The 14,755-nt window shown below is 36.1% G+C and overlaps 2 protein-coding genes and 1 non-coding gene across 3 annotated transcripts; all 3 read right to left on the bottom strand.

Annotated features, from left to right (window-relative positions):
* Nucleotides 1-2,558: 2,558 nt before the first annotated feature.
* On the bottom strand, nt 2,559-5,529 carry LOC7462100 (laccase-12). Its single transcript, XM_002312150.4, has 6 exons — nt 5,283-5,529; nt 5,024-5,175; nt 4,659-4,903; nt 4,401-4,529; nt 3,062-4,015; nt 2,559-2,973 (listed from the first exon to the last, which is right to left on the bottom strand). Exons 1-6 carry the CDS (start codon nt 5,394-5,396, stop codon nt 2,843-2,845), a joined length of 1,725 nt encoding a protein of 574 aa, XP_002312186.3. The 5' UTR covers nt 5,397-5,529; the 3' UTR covers nt 2,559-2,842.
* Nucleotides 5,530-8,056: 2,527 nt separating this feature from the next.
* Nucleotides 8,057-8,129, bottom strand: TRNAV-UAC (transfer RNA valine (anticodon UAC)). The gene has a single exon. It is a non-coding gene; the product is annotated as a tRNA-Val (tRNA).
* Nucleotides 8,130-9,180: 1,051 nt separating this feature from the next.
* On the bottom strand, nt 9,181-12,498 carry LOC7462101 (laccase-12). The gene is made up of 6 exons (XM_002312151.4): nt 12,264-12,498; nt 12,001-12,152; nt 11,570-11,817; nt 11,231-11,359; nt 9,637-10,599; nt 9,181-9,534 (listed from the first exon to the last, which is right to left on the bottom strand). The coding sequence occupies exons 1-6, from the start codon at nt 12,387-12,389 to the stop codon at nt 9,404-9,406; spliced, it is 1,749 nt and encodes a 582-aa protein (XP_002312187.4). The 5' UTR covers nt 12,390-12,498; the 3' UTR covers nt 9,181-9,403.
* Nucleotides 12,499-14,755: the final 2,257 nt, after the last annotated feature.

A 14,755-nucleotide genomic window follows, 5' to 3' on the forward strand; every position in this document is an offset into this window, starting at 1 on the left:
AGATGATATTAACATATAAAAATACCCATTCTTTTCTCCCCAAAGGTCAACAATCGAATGTTGAGTTAGTGCTAATTTACTGATTGCATTTTCGTTGCGACTTTGAAAAAAAAATCTTGAATGTAAAATAAAAATATCTAAATTGTCAAAAACTTTATAGCACTGTCGTGAATCTCAATACAACTGTTCAAACTTTAAAAATCGCATGGGAGTTGTCCTAATATGATATTGTTCACTAGGTGGGTTCAAAGAAAATTAATCAACCTAATACTAAATTGATAGAATTAAATAAAAATCTTATATTAAAAGATGAAACTGAAAAAAAATAAAATAAAAATAAAAAAACTGAATGAATTAAAAAAACTCATATTAAAGAATGAAATTAAAAAAAAAAGATAAAAAAGGACAAAAAACGTTTTATTACAAGATGAAAAAAAAAAAAATTTACCACTAACTCTGAAAAATAAAATCAAATTAAACTTTGTATTAAAAGATAAAATTTAAAAAAGATAAAAAAAATTATAGAAAACCCAATGAAAACAAAACACATGGAATCAAAAAATTAAAACCCAAAAGATTACAAAATGGTCGATAAACCCAAATGGCCAATTAAAAAAAAAGCCACAAGACTGTTGAAAAAACTTAAACCCACGCACTTGGGTTTTTATTTTTTTCCACTCTTTTTTTTGAAAAAAAAAACAATCACAGTTTTGAGTTTGTTTTAAAAGAAATATTGCTCTAGTGTACAAAGTATGCTATAACCACTTGAGTTACTACACAAAGTTAATATAAAATTACTAAAAAAACATATTAATCAATTCGAGTTTGTTTTAAATGAAATATTGTGCTTCATAGAAGTTAAATCCGTGATCTCTGAAATGCAACACGCACTAACAACTCCAGCCAAGACACGAAGTTGATTTAAAATAATTAAAAACCTATATTAATATAATTTACTGTTTATATAAACAATTTAAAATGCAATTAAATCGAGTGTCAACGTTTTTTAGTTGCTAGTATAATATTACTTTGACTAGTCAGAAAGGAAAACGTGTACCGTGATGTAATAAAGGTATTACCATGTATGTCACCTCGTTTCAAAATAACGTGAAAGCAATCTTGTCCCGTGGGTGTGTGAAGTGTCACCTATGATGCCATCATTGACGACATTCAAAAGAACAGAACCCATTGAATAGCGACGGATCGCTCGAAGTGGCAAAGCATCCACGGTTTTTAAAAGGAAGTGACGATCTTTATAACGACGTTCTTCCGAGGAAGTGACGATTTCTATTGCGTGGGAGCCGAGGCACATTCCAACCCCCTAGTGATTCCGTGCTCTGTACTCGGTCCATATTTATTCATTCATAGTTGGGCTTAGGATAGACGTAGGCCCAAAATCATGACGGAACTCAAAATTTATCTCGGTACACATGGCTCAGACTAGCCTTCCCGAACACGAGCCCCCTAAGAGCAAACGTCATCTGCTTGGAATTTTGGAAGCCTCAAGACCCAATCAGTCCAGAGCACGTCACCCTCGGGATTGAACTGGGGGGGCAACTTGATGGTCCAGCGTGCTGACACCCCAGACAAGAAGAGATCTTCCTGGTCCATTCAAAATCTTCGATGAGACCTGTACATGTAGTATTTATTATTTTTTAAAAAATTATTTTTAATATTAATATTTCAAAGCAATTTAAAAATATAAAAAATTAATATTTAAAAATTAATTTTTAACTAATCTTTATTAAACCATAATCTCATATAAAAACTAAATTACATCCCCATCTAGTCAAATTTATTAAGTTCACTGGCAGTCAATAAGATAAGATGTATATATGGTTTAAATGTGAGCCCTTATCTTAGAAAAGTGTTAGGGATTAATTTAAATAATCATTATCAATAATATATAACCCATAAATTTAACTTTTTTTTTTGTCACATTAGCCTTTTATCTTAAAGTAGTTTAAAATTATAAATAACAAGAGAATAAATTATAATACCACTGCATTAATATACTCATGTGAATTCAAGGTATATATAAATTAGCTGAACTCCAAGGTTAAAAAAGAAAAACTTTCTTTATAAAGAGTTTCATCTTTGTTTTCAGAATCCTAACATTTTCGCTGTAACAGGACATACATGCTTATAGCCTTACAAGTTCTTCCCGCTAGTCTTGAATTTGACTTAATTATCTGATAATCTTGAAAAATCATAAAACCACGTCAGTTTAAGGTTGTTCAGTAACCCTATCACTAAGCTGACAATTAACTTTAATAAAAAGGATTAATTTATGATATTCAAATAAAAATACTAAATGACCAACTCATAAAAAGCTACTAAATAATCGAATCTATTTTATTATTTTTTATAAATGAACCACTCCGTTGTTTCCTCCTTCCATGTCTGGATTTGGGTCGAAGGGGATTGAATATTAAGGGCCAGCCTTTCGAGGAGGTGAAAACAATTGGTGACTATGCTGCCTTTCCAATTTCTATATTCATATTTTACTACGGAAGTGCTCAAAACGTTAAACATTTCAAAGCACATATAGCAGAGAATTCAAAAAGTTTGAATGTATTATTAACGAAGAGAAACAAAAACAGCTCTGGAAAATCAATAACAAGCAGGTCAATAACTAAAATAAGATGGCAGCTCTTGTTTCTAAGGCTTGTAAGCCCAGAGAGGAAGAATACAATAATGAAATATGTCCCCAAATGCAGGGAAGAACAACATGGGAAATTGACTACAAGAAACAGAAAAAAAGGTGAAAGAAAATCCTGTAGTTGTTGGCTTCTATGAGTGTCAACAATGGGTAAAATCTTCTTTTATGTATTGATATTAATTAACATATTGGCAGATCGGCTGGAGGAGGCTCGACACTCTGTAAAATCCCAATCCCCTCTTCTACCAAAAACGCCATGGCCAGACCCCATGTGATGTGAACATCCAAGTGACAGTGCATTAGCCACACACCTGTTTAATTATCACAAAAAAATGTTAATGAGCTTAACGTTCAAATTGAAGCACATCATGGATCAACTTTAGATCAACTTTAAATTACCTGGGTTGTCAGCAACAAATCTAATAACCGCCCATCCATTCACGGGTACTGCAACTGTATTCCTCATTGGTGGATCAACAAGGTTGAATTTGGATTTATCAGTTTTGGGATTGAAATTCCCAAATCCTTCAGCGATGATGTAGAAGTCGTATCCATGGAGATGGATCGGATGGTTTTCTGGTGTGACAATGCTCGTGTCCTGTAGCACAATCTGCACCCTTGATCCGTACTTCAACTTGTACAGCTTAGTTCCACGAGCAGGTTGAAAGAGGGAACGACTAACATTGCCAGTGTAGTCAAATTTTACTTGTGGTTTTGCTGGAAAATCGGTGGTGAAGACTCCAGGAATTTTTTGCTTATATGCTTGCAATAGCGAGGCTTTTGAAGGAAACACAAAGGACACATTGTTCATACTAGCAGTGAAACGAGTGCCGTTGGGTCCTTGACACCGCCTAGCTCTAAAGTTTTTGGGACAATTGTTGAGTCCTAGGCCGATTGTGAAGAAGAGGTTCTCATCAATATCGGTCGGGACCTCAACTTTTCGAGGACTTCTAAAGCTTCTACTGAAGGCTGTGACTGTAGCTGTGTCATTGTAAGCTGGAAGTGGTGGCATAAATGGTTTCTTTGTACACTTCGCAGGGCAAAGAACAGATTTGTATTCAAGAATGGCAGTGGTGGTAGTATTGTCAAATGGTGCATTTTGCGCACTTTGATAGGCTCGGGCTGCCATGTAATATCGGCCAGGTAGTTGGTCGCCAGAGATCAAAACATCTGTGGTTTGGCCAGGTCCTAGCATGATGACCGAGGTGGTAAAGGGCTTAAGATAGGATGCATCGGCACCGACAACTGTAAACTTGTGGTTGGCTATGGTGAAGAAAAGTGGTTGATTGAGTGCAGCATTGATGACTCGGAGGAGGTTTGTCTCACCAGAGTCGATCGGAACGATGGTAGTATCTGCAACAATAGCAGGTCAATGAGATCATCATCTATGAAATACTGATGTGATGACGCTTCTGTGCACTAATCAAATTTCAGTTATTTTAGTTGGAAGTCTTGGAAATGGTCTTCGTCTGCCTAAAAGGCCATTGGGCTACACCCCACTAAGCCCACAAAGAATTCTTAGATCGTTACAGTTTGCAATATTTTCATAAAGCCAAAATGTCTTTTTTTGGAAAAAGATGATTTTGGAATAGCGACCCAAATTAAAAAAGGGCCCATTTAGGCTTCAAACTAAGCTATTCTCACAGGGCTCTTCTGATGTAGTTCAGCAGGTCCTACATTGTTTATTTACTACAGCACTGTTTGTGAGCATTGAGCAAATACACAGTGGTTAATTTACCTTTGCTGGAGCAGTTAAAAAGATCACCAGGTTGACCGTTAATGGTATAAGCATCAGATATATTAGGAGCCGCTCCGGTTCTAGTTGCTTCCCTCACCACATCAATAGGGTTCGTATCCCACCATTCACCTGAACATCATGGTTCGTTAGAATCAACAATTGTAACAAACGAATGTTTATTTGATTACTTGGTCGAAATTCACAGATTCAGTAATTAATAATGATTTGCGAGGAAATTAATGATGGATAACTAATTACCAAGGAGTATGGGTGTTTCACGCTTTGGCTTAGAGAATGGATACGATGATCCTTCTCTTGGATGGATGATTAGAGCACCATAAACAGTGGCTCTAAGCCAGGAGCTATGAGCATGCCACCAAAGTGTTCCTTCTTGTCCTTCAATAGTAAACCTGTAGGTGTAACTTCCACCTGGTCTAATTGGGCATTGTGTCACAAATTCTGGCCCATCTGCCCAGCCCGTTCTCATTTGCCTAATACCGTGCCTGCACAAAAAACAAATGCCACACGCTCCATATAAGGATTTGTCACGAACATATATATATATATATATATGAATTATGAACAGTCTGGAAAAGTTGAAAGACACGAATGCTATTAGTTACCAGTGAATGGTAACATTATATCGGGCTCTGTTCACAACTTTTACAACTAGAGTGTCTCCGTTCTTCACTTCCAAGGTTGGCCCCGGGAACATTCCGTTTACTGTGATGCTGTTGTGGGTTTTGCATAGCCTTTTCACTTTTGTTGCTTGAACCTGTTCAAAATATATCAAATTAATGTCAGGAGAAAGAGGAAGGGGAATAATTTATAGATTACACACACACAAACACAAGCAAGGAGAAGGGAGTTATTTAGACATACAGTAAAATCATGGTGGTGGGTTTTTGCAATAGCTAATGACATTGCTGAGGCCAGAAGCAGGAGCAAGAAGAAAGAACAATGGCGATTAGCAAAGATACGGTTGATAACCTCCATTTTCTTCTTTTCTGTTTAAGACACCAAGCCTTAATTTCCTTGAGTGGTGATTGATTAAGATAAGTGGTGATGAAATTAGGGAGTCAAGGAAATCCTTTTATAGGATGGGTGTGAAGCCTAACGAGTTGTTTGAGGTTGGCAGATTAGGTTTTGATTTAGGAAGTGGTCAGATTTCTAAAGCAATAAAACTTACTTCAATCCTACAAGAGTTGTTGCACCCACTGGCATATCGAGATTGAATAATTTCTCAAATGCTTGTTTCACAAGTCTTTTCGCTAAATTCTTGTTGAATTTCAACAAATCACCATCATTGATAATTTAATTTTTTTGTAAGGAAAAAACAAGGGATTGTGACTCAGTCCCTTCCATTTTTCTGTGTTCTGTTACAAGGAAATGGGGTGCTATTTTTTCTTGCAATTCCTGTACGTCTCTTCAATGTATAAAACTTCAACATCTATAATCGTCAAGTACCAGAAGAAACCCTGCACGCAGGTCAAACTCGTTAAAGGCAAAGGTGCCGGCGTGGGCCTCCGAATCTTGTACACACATGTTGAGAGCGATGCTCGAAAATTACTTCTTTGATGGACGAATGCTCAGTTAATTTTTTAATCAACTTAATTAACCTTAAGAGTTCAGGGTTAAATATTGACACGTGCATGAACAATGCTACCACTTATTTTAATTCCTTATTAAGGGATAAGCCGTGCACTATTAGAGGTAATTTATTCTCATCAAATGTTACTGAGAATATAAGTGATCTTGTCAGCTGGTAATTGTACCATTGGCAACGACTTCATCAATTTTAGATTCGGAGGATATATACCGATTTCTTTGGCCCAGAAAAAAAATAAAAATGAAGACGTGCGGGGTTAATCAGCACGATGCAGTTCCACCAGCTTGCCGAAGGACAAATCTGAGGATGGCTGTATCAAAAATGATAATATCTTAATTAATTCTTTTAATTTTAAAATTAATAATTATGTAAACCTATAATAGCCCTGAAAAAACTTAAATTCATGATAATTAAAAAAGTGAATACAAGTTCTAACTAATAAAACTACTCCTCGTAATTAAGTTAATGTGATAATTGGATGGACTTATGTACACGATGCCACTTTGGAGACCACGGAGTCTTTGATCATATGTTAAACATGGACCACCCGATCCCTATATTGAAAGTCTTTTTGTAAGTTGAGTGTAGAGTTATTTTCCATTGTTGTGCGAGGTATACAATTAATTATTTGTTTGGTCCAACGACAAATTTCTCAACGATGTATAATTAGGTCGGAGATGCTTAAAATAGGTAAACAAAAAGGCCGGTGTGGCTAAGAATATACAACTCTGTAATATGATTGCTTACATATTGATTTGACGTGGTATATTGATATCATCACGGGTTGTGTTTCGAATTAAATGTCATTTGATTTGAGCTGTTATTTTTAGTTAATAATTTGTCATCATCCAAAGCAATTTTTTTTAAATTTAAATTGCCAATAAAAAACAACAAAAAACGTTAAAAAAATGAATAACTGCTTCAAAAGATTCCCACAATCTTAAAACTCATTCCAAAAAAATAATAATTCAATAGCTGAAATAAATTTCATTATAGAATTATTCCAAACAAGCTGTTTATGAAGTATTTAAATCTCGAACTCCCAAGATTGAAAACAGTCTGATCTCTTCGAATTGAAGCATATCAAGAGAGAGACAAGGATGGTTAAGGATCTTGATAGGTGAACAAGATTGGAAGAGAAAAAACCACAGTTTGGTAATGTTAGTTATTGACTTCTTAAGAATAGATTCTCAATTAGTGTCTCGTAAATGAGGATATGATTGAAAAACAGAGAGCTCCCCTGTCAAAGTTTTTCTGGTGCTTTATCTTTGATCACTTTTTTTTTTCCTGTTATAATTGAAACATTAATAGCTTGTTGGTCGACCCTGCTTTCTTGGCTTTTCAATTTCCATGGTAGTTGTGAATGGTGTGGTTAAACTCGCAGAATAAAAACACTACCGTACGAACCCATTCTATAGGCCGAACAAGCTGCAAAGAACCTAGCTGTGGCAGAGCACAAGAGCCTGGGGAGGCCTAAGGAATGCGTCAAATACACTCTCCCTTAGGCCTTAACTACCAGTGGTTATATATGCTTCAGAAATGATCACATAATTGGTGGCCTGCTTGTAAGATTATGGGAAACAGATCATCACTAAACATGCTAACACAATACAGATCCATATTTTTTTTTTGACGGCATTCCTATTGGGAAAGCTAAAGTGGTTGGCATGCTGCTGTATGAAGCATAAACCCTATGCATATTCACGAACAAGCCGCAATGCTAACAGAAAGAGTGATGAAGCAAAATCAGTGAATCAATCCCACTTATGCGAAGGTTCACATATGGCTTCTGCTCAGCAATATTATTGTCGTATTCAGCAACTGACATTTCATTATCAATAACCAAAGATTGACATCACTTTTTTATTACGCGACGATAAACTTCAAAAAAGTAGGGAGAAACCCGAGATTTTCTTGTGCCCACGATAAACTTCGCAGCCAATCTCTGTGAGCTTCGGTTTTGTAAGTTTCTTCTTCCTTAACTTCTTTTGTCGGGTACGATTAACTAAACTTCCTGTCTGTAAATAAGGAAAAAAAAACTATATGTTGTTGCTGCCCAGGATCGAACTGGGGACCTTTAGTGTGTAAGACTAACGTGATAACCACTACACCACAGCAACTGATTTGTTGTCTTCTGTATCTTCATTAATATAATTACAATGAAATACACTGTGGGATAATCCTTCTTTTTTTTTTCCTCCCTCCTTTTAAATTTCCTTTCAATGCAACGACGCACCCGTAACTGAGTCCCCTTCCTCCAACTTGAATTTCATATTCCCAATTGGGATCTCTAGTTCTTAAGAGAGCAATGGATGCCGGGGTAAACTTATTGCTTAGAAATTGAAACAGCAGGGATTAATTTACTAGTCTCTTTAAACTGTAGAGACTAAGTAATAATTAACTATGCATTGTAAAATTAATTTATTTTCTCTTAGCCTCATAATAGGATAACTTGTTTCAATGAGATAGCTGAGCGTACCATTTGAGCATATATAATTCAGCGGGTAAGGCCAGCGGCTACAGAATGAGTTGGAGGAGGCAGGTATGATGAATAGGTGCGGGCCGATGCCAATAAATGGAATTCATATACATGGATCGGATAAAAACATTAAAATAGTTTGGAGTATAGTTATCAGATCGAGTCTGATCTGATGTGGCAATCCAAAACTTTAATTGGGTATGTTTCATTCAAAACCCGGTTAAAATATTATTTTTAATGTATTTTTTTTTTTAACCAAAAACTTCCTTTTTTATATATATATTTTTCAATTGGTTATTAATTAATTTTAAAGTTCACTATATAAATACTAAAATAATATTTTATTTTTTTAATGTGGGTTTTGAAGTCTTTTAGTATATATACTCTATATTCATAAGAAAAAAATTATATTTTTTCAATATAAAATAATTTTTTTTTAATTTAAACACTTCAACTTAAAAGTAAGAATAATATCCTTTTATTGTGGGATAAAAAAACCTTTTAAAATAATATTTTTAATTTTATTATTTACAATATATATAATTTATATTCACGTAGATTATTTCTTAATATTTTCACATGAAATAGTAAAATTTTAAATCATTTTTTTTAAATTTTTTCAGGTTGACACGGGTCAACTCCTGGACCGAGTTTGATAATTATGGTTTGAAGGGATCTTCTTGCCATCATAATTTAGATTTTTGCCTCAAATTGAATATTCCTCAAATTAAGTAAATTTTGAATTACATCCCTCATGTTTATGGGATTAAGAAACAGAGAGAACATTAAATTACATCTTTCATCAAAAGGTAATGCAGGGGAAAACGAAACTAAGACACTACAGCTAACAGAACCCATATAATATTGTCGGGCTTATGAATTCCAACAAACAGGTACATTTTTTTATTGCTGATCTCAGCATAGAGGCAGATCTTCTGGAGGCGACTCAATGGATTGCAATTGTCCAACTCCATTCTCTACCAAGAAAGCTGTGGCAAGACCCCAGGTGATGTGGACATCCAGGTGGCAATGCATTAGCCATACACCTATTTATGCAAAAGAAAATGGAATCATTTAATTTAAAATCGGAGTTGAATTGAAGCTAGAGTTTGACATCTTATAATGATAATGCAGAATTGTTTTTTTACCTGGATTGTCTGCGACGAATCGAATGACCGCCCATCCGTTTACAGGGACTGCAACTGTGTTTCTGAGAGGTGGATCAACAAGGTTAAATTTTGATGGATCTGTTCGGGGATTATAATTCCCAAATCCTTGTGCGATAATGTAGAAGTCATATCCATGAAGATGGATTGGGTGGTTTTCTGGTGTGACAATGCTCGTGTCTTGCAATACAATCTGAACCCTTGAACCATATTTCAAATTGTACAGCTTAGTCCCAGCAACAGGCTGGAAGAGGGACCGGCTAACATTACCAGTGTAATCAAATTTTCGTGGTGGATTTGCTGGAAAATCAGTGGTGAAAACTCCTTGTATGCGTTGGTGATGAGCTTGCAACAGAGAGAAGTTGGATGGGAGCACAAAAGATACGTTGTTCATGCTTGCAGTGAAGCGGGTTCCGTTAGGCCCTTGACACTGGCTAGACTTGTTAAAATTAGATGGGCAAGGATTGAGACCTAAACCAATTGTGAAGAATAAACTCTCATCAATGTCAGTTGGGACTAAGGTTTTATCAGCACTTTTGAAGCTAGTAGTGAAAGTAGTGACAGTGGCTGTGTCATTGTAGGCCGGCAACGGTGGCATGATTGGTTTGTTTGATGAACAATTCTTGGCAGCACAGGCGGAAGATTTGTATTCAAGAATAGCGGTAGTGGTAGTATTGTCGAATGGTGCATTTTGCGCGCTTTGATAGGCACGTGCTGCCATGTAATACCGTGAAGGTGTCTGGTCACCGGAAATCAAAACATCAGTGGTTTGGCCAGGTCCAAGCATCAGGACTGATGTGGTGAACGGTTTGACATAGGATGCATCCGCACCAACGACAGTGAACTTGTGGTTGGCAACAGTGAAGAAAAGGGGCTGATTGAGTGCAGAATTGACCACTCGGAGAAGATTAGTCTCGCCAGAGTCTATTGGCACAATTACAGTATCTGCAAAAGAAATTCATATTCGAGTAGATTAGTTTCTGTGTTGTTGATGGCTTGCATAGCCAAGAACTACTAGCACTGGGAATTCAAGTTTCTGTTGAAGTGTTCTGGACCTGGGCTTGTTAGTGAATATCCAGCCCATAAGTCCAACACTACTAAACTATTTCCATCCAAATAGAACAGTTTATACAAACTATTGTCTCAGACGTTTAGTGTACGACTTTGTGGGTTTGTGGGTGGATGCTTCATGCTTGGGTCCACGTCAACATGCACGCGAGTGAAAAAAAAGCATCATTAACACCACTAAGTTCTGTCCTAGGATAAAACAAAACCTTCGATTAGACATTTAAACCTCTGCGCGCTATGGACTTGTTGTTTCCTCCCAGCTAGCTAGAATTTTCCTTGGATGTTAATCATGTTATTCTAACTGATATAGCATGATATATGGCCCATGAATAAATAAAATCCAATTGCCTTTTTCTTCTTTTTTTTCTTCCTTTTTTTTTAATTATAGAATACATGAGTGTATAATTTTTTTTTTTTTGGGGCCGTGAGACTTTGAAAGCGATCGATCCAATGTGCTTGTACCGCAAGCTTGAGTTAAGGATTCGTTTACAAGAATATTGAAGCATACCTTGGCTAGAGCAGTTGTAAAGATCACCAGGTTGACCATTGACGGTATAGGCATCGGAAACATTTGGTGCTCCTCCCGTTCGAGTTGCTTCTCGCACGACATCAATTGGATTCGCGTTCCACCATTCACCTGATCATTACACGATAATTAACCACCGTTAATCATGGTTAATATCATTCTACAATATTTAGTTCGTTAAGCTACCTTTTCTTTGATAAGCTTGGACAAGCAACAAATATATGCACGTACATAATGTATATAATCGATAGCTCTTAAACATGATCAGCTAATTAGCCAAGAGTCAAAAATTAATTTTTCAGCAACGAGTTGTTTGATTACCGAGAAGAATTGCTGTTTCGCGCTTGGGCTGCTTGGAGAACGGGTACGGAGATCCTTCTTTCGGATGGACAATTAGAGCACCATAAACAGTGGCTCTAAGCCATGAGCTATGAGCATGCCACCACAGGGTCCCCTCTTGCCCTTGAATGGTAAATTTGTAGGTGTAACTCCCACCTGGTCTAATTGGGCATTGCGTCACAAATTCTGGTCCATCTGCCCATCCCGTTCTCATTTGCCTAACGCCATGCCTGTTGGGGGAAAAAAATGATACTAATATAATTAAATGCAAGCCTCGTGGTACAATATACAAGGTTAATTACTATATAATTGTTGTTGTATATATATACTTGTCAAGAAATAAAATTATTGAAAGTAAAATTAAGATTTTACGTCATGTGGAAAAGCTGAAATACGAGAGAGCATTTATTTACCAATGAATGGTGACATTGTATTGGGCTTTGTTGACAACATTGACTACTAGAGTGTCTCCATTATTCACTTCCAGTGTTGGTCCCGGAAACATCCCATTAACCGTGATGGAATTCTGGGTCTTGCACAGCCTCTTCACTGGAGTTGCTTGAATCTGAACCATCGATCATAATATAAATATCGTAGTTAATATTTATAGCATCTAATTAAGTAGAAGAAGAGATTATGATAAGCTTAATAAAGGAAAGAGAGAAGAAATACACACAACAAAATCATGGTTGTGCGTTTCGGCGTTTGCCAAGGACAATGCAGAAGCTAAGAGTAACAAAAGGCCCAAGAAGAACAAAGAGAGACGATGATTGATGGCAAAGATGTTGTCGAAACCCTCCATCGTTCTCTCAATCAAAACAACCTTCGCCTTGATTGATGGTATTAGTTAAATTGGTAATGTAGTGTGGAGAGTGGGAGAGAGGAAGCTCTATTTATAAGAAAATTAGACGCACAGGAATGTGCGATGCTGGCAGATTAGGTTTCGGTCAAGAGCCAAGTGCTCATATGCAGGGGCAAACTTAGTTCAACCTCATAGGAGTTAGTTAGCTTGGTGCACCCACTAGCCTACGAAAAAGCGTATACTTTCTTTTAGTGTTTGGTGGACAATTCTTTCTTAGGTGCTAAAATTCAACCAAGCATCAATACTATAATTAATTATTTGGAAATAAAATGGACCCTATTCTTCTTAATCCTTTAACTAAACAATTTAGCTCACAGAAGGTCGAGATTTGGTGTTTTTTGCATGCTTTCTTGCACAGATCACAAAACGGAGTCCCCATCCTTATATTTTAAAATATGAGGAGAGCAATAGTCCAACGCAAGGGCTTTATTTTATTTTATACCCCCGGCCCATGGGAGGCCAGAAAACGCCTTTCGTCCCCCCCTCGTCGAGTATATGTACAGTTCGATACAACAACAGTAGCGACAAAGCACGTAATGGTCAAACAGCTTCTTTTCAATCCAAAAAACTTCAAACTCCAAATGGAAATTATACGTTCTCATCGTTTTTATATTCTTTTTCCTTTTAACAAGGGTGATTGCTAGGACGACGTGGTAGATATTAAAGTGTTTCGTAATTGAAGGGGACTACCTACTTAATTGATAAATTTATACCCAGGCTCACGACTAATTAATAACTCTATTGCATGTAACATCACCCATCTGCGAGCAAAATGCAGTCCTTTTCATCAAATATATATATTTCTTAAGCAACCGTGATATTAGACTGACGTGTCGAAGTGTTTGAGAAGAGGAAAGCGCCTGCTGGTTGACCTTTTACGTAGAATGGTCCAGGCAGGAGTGAATAGTCTATTTATGAAGATTAAAACATTACGTAATTCCTGTAAAGAAAAGGTGTTTGCAGCCATTGCTCTTTTTATTCTGTGTTTGGTTGATTCCCGAGATATTTTTGAGGCCTTTACCTATGTAAAGAAATGTTTGTTCCCAAAACACATGAGTCGTGGCCATACAATTTGAAGCCATACTTTCGTTATCTTTAGGGTTAAGAATTGATCATTTCATTAATTAGATCATTAACCGTATTTCATTTTTTAATTCTTTTGTTCAAGACTCTGGGTAAAAATTCATATAGATTTTAAAAAAAATTGAAAAAATCTTTGATGGATGCACAATTTGATAAAAAGATATATACATTTGATTATTAGATAAAAATATGATTAAATCATTATAGTGGTTTTGTAGTTCGCTTCTTTTACATGTCACGACAAGATAAATGGATTAGTTGAGTTCAACGGTCAATTTTATTGAAAACGCGACCTAATTATTGCTTTCAATTTCTTGAAACAAATGATAGCTAGTGCACGCAGAGTATTAGATTAGTAAGTGCTTTGTCACCAACATGCTCCAAAGCATTTCTTCTGATTAATAATGGAGTCCAGAAGCATGCATGATCATCGATTAAAAGTTAGATGGCTGAAAAAAGTGTTATCATGCAAGGGTTACATACAAGTCACCAGTTTAGGTTAAATGCCCGGGCCATAGCTGAAGATTCAATACGGTTTCCTTCCCCGAATGACTGTAAAAGTCGTCTTTAGTAGGTGTAATTAATTAACGTGATTTAATTTGTAGTAGAAAAATGCTGGGTCTAACCAAAAATTTCTTTCTTGGAAACAGTAGGTTTGAAATGCATAAAAAGAGTCTGGGATTAATGATATATAGGGCATTAATTAGGTACGTAGCTTATGATGAATATCACAAGAGACAGAAAAGCATAGGAACCATGGATTTCCGTGTCTATTATTCCATTCGTCTAAACTTGTCAATGCATGTTCGAACAACTATAAATTATCTTGTTTGATGTTTTTCTATGATCGCGTGTTGTTTCCGATTTCCTGTCGTTAATAAAGTCTTTCCAGCAAGAATTAGGTTGATAGTCGATGCTTGGAATTGGTGGTTCTTGTTGTTGGTGGTCAAATTTGACATTGAATTGCCAAAATAAAAAAAGAAAAACAAATCTTGCTGTCCATAACATCTTTTGACAGCATTATTAGTGAGTTTATACAGTTTCCACGTTCTTAATTAACGTGATCATATATAAGCTGTCCCTCCTGTATTAGAAATTATAATTCAGTTTCATAATTGGCATTCGATCGTGGAGTATTTCATTAACAATATTTTGTGATAGTTTAGTAAATTTTAATGTGATGTTAATTGACTGGTTTTATGTTTTTAGCAAAAACAAGGGTA

This window comes from Populus trichocarpa, chromosome 8 (assembly GCF_000002775.5).
Source record: "Populus trichocarpa isolate Nisqually-1 chromosome 8, P.trichocarpa_v4.1, whole genome shotgun sequence".
Taxonomy (NCBI): domain Eukaryota; kingdom Viridiplantae; phylum Streptophyta; class Magnoliopsida; order Malpighiales; family Salicaceae; genus Populus; species Populus trichocarpa.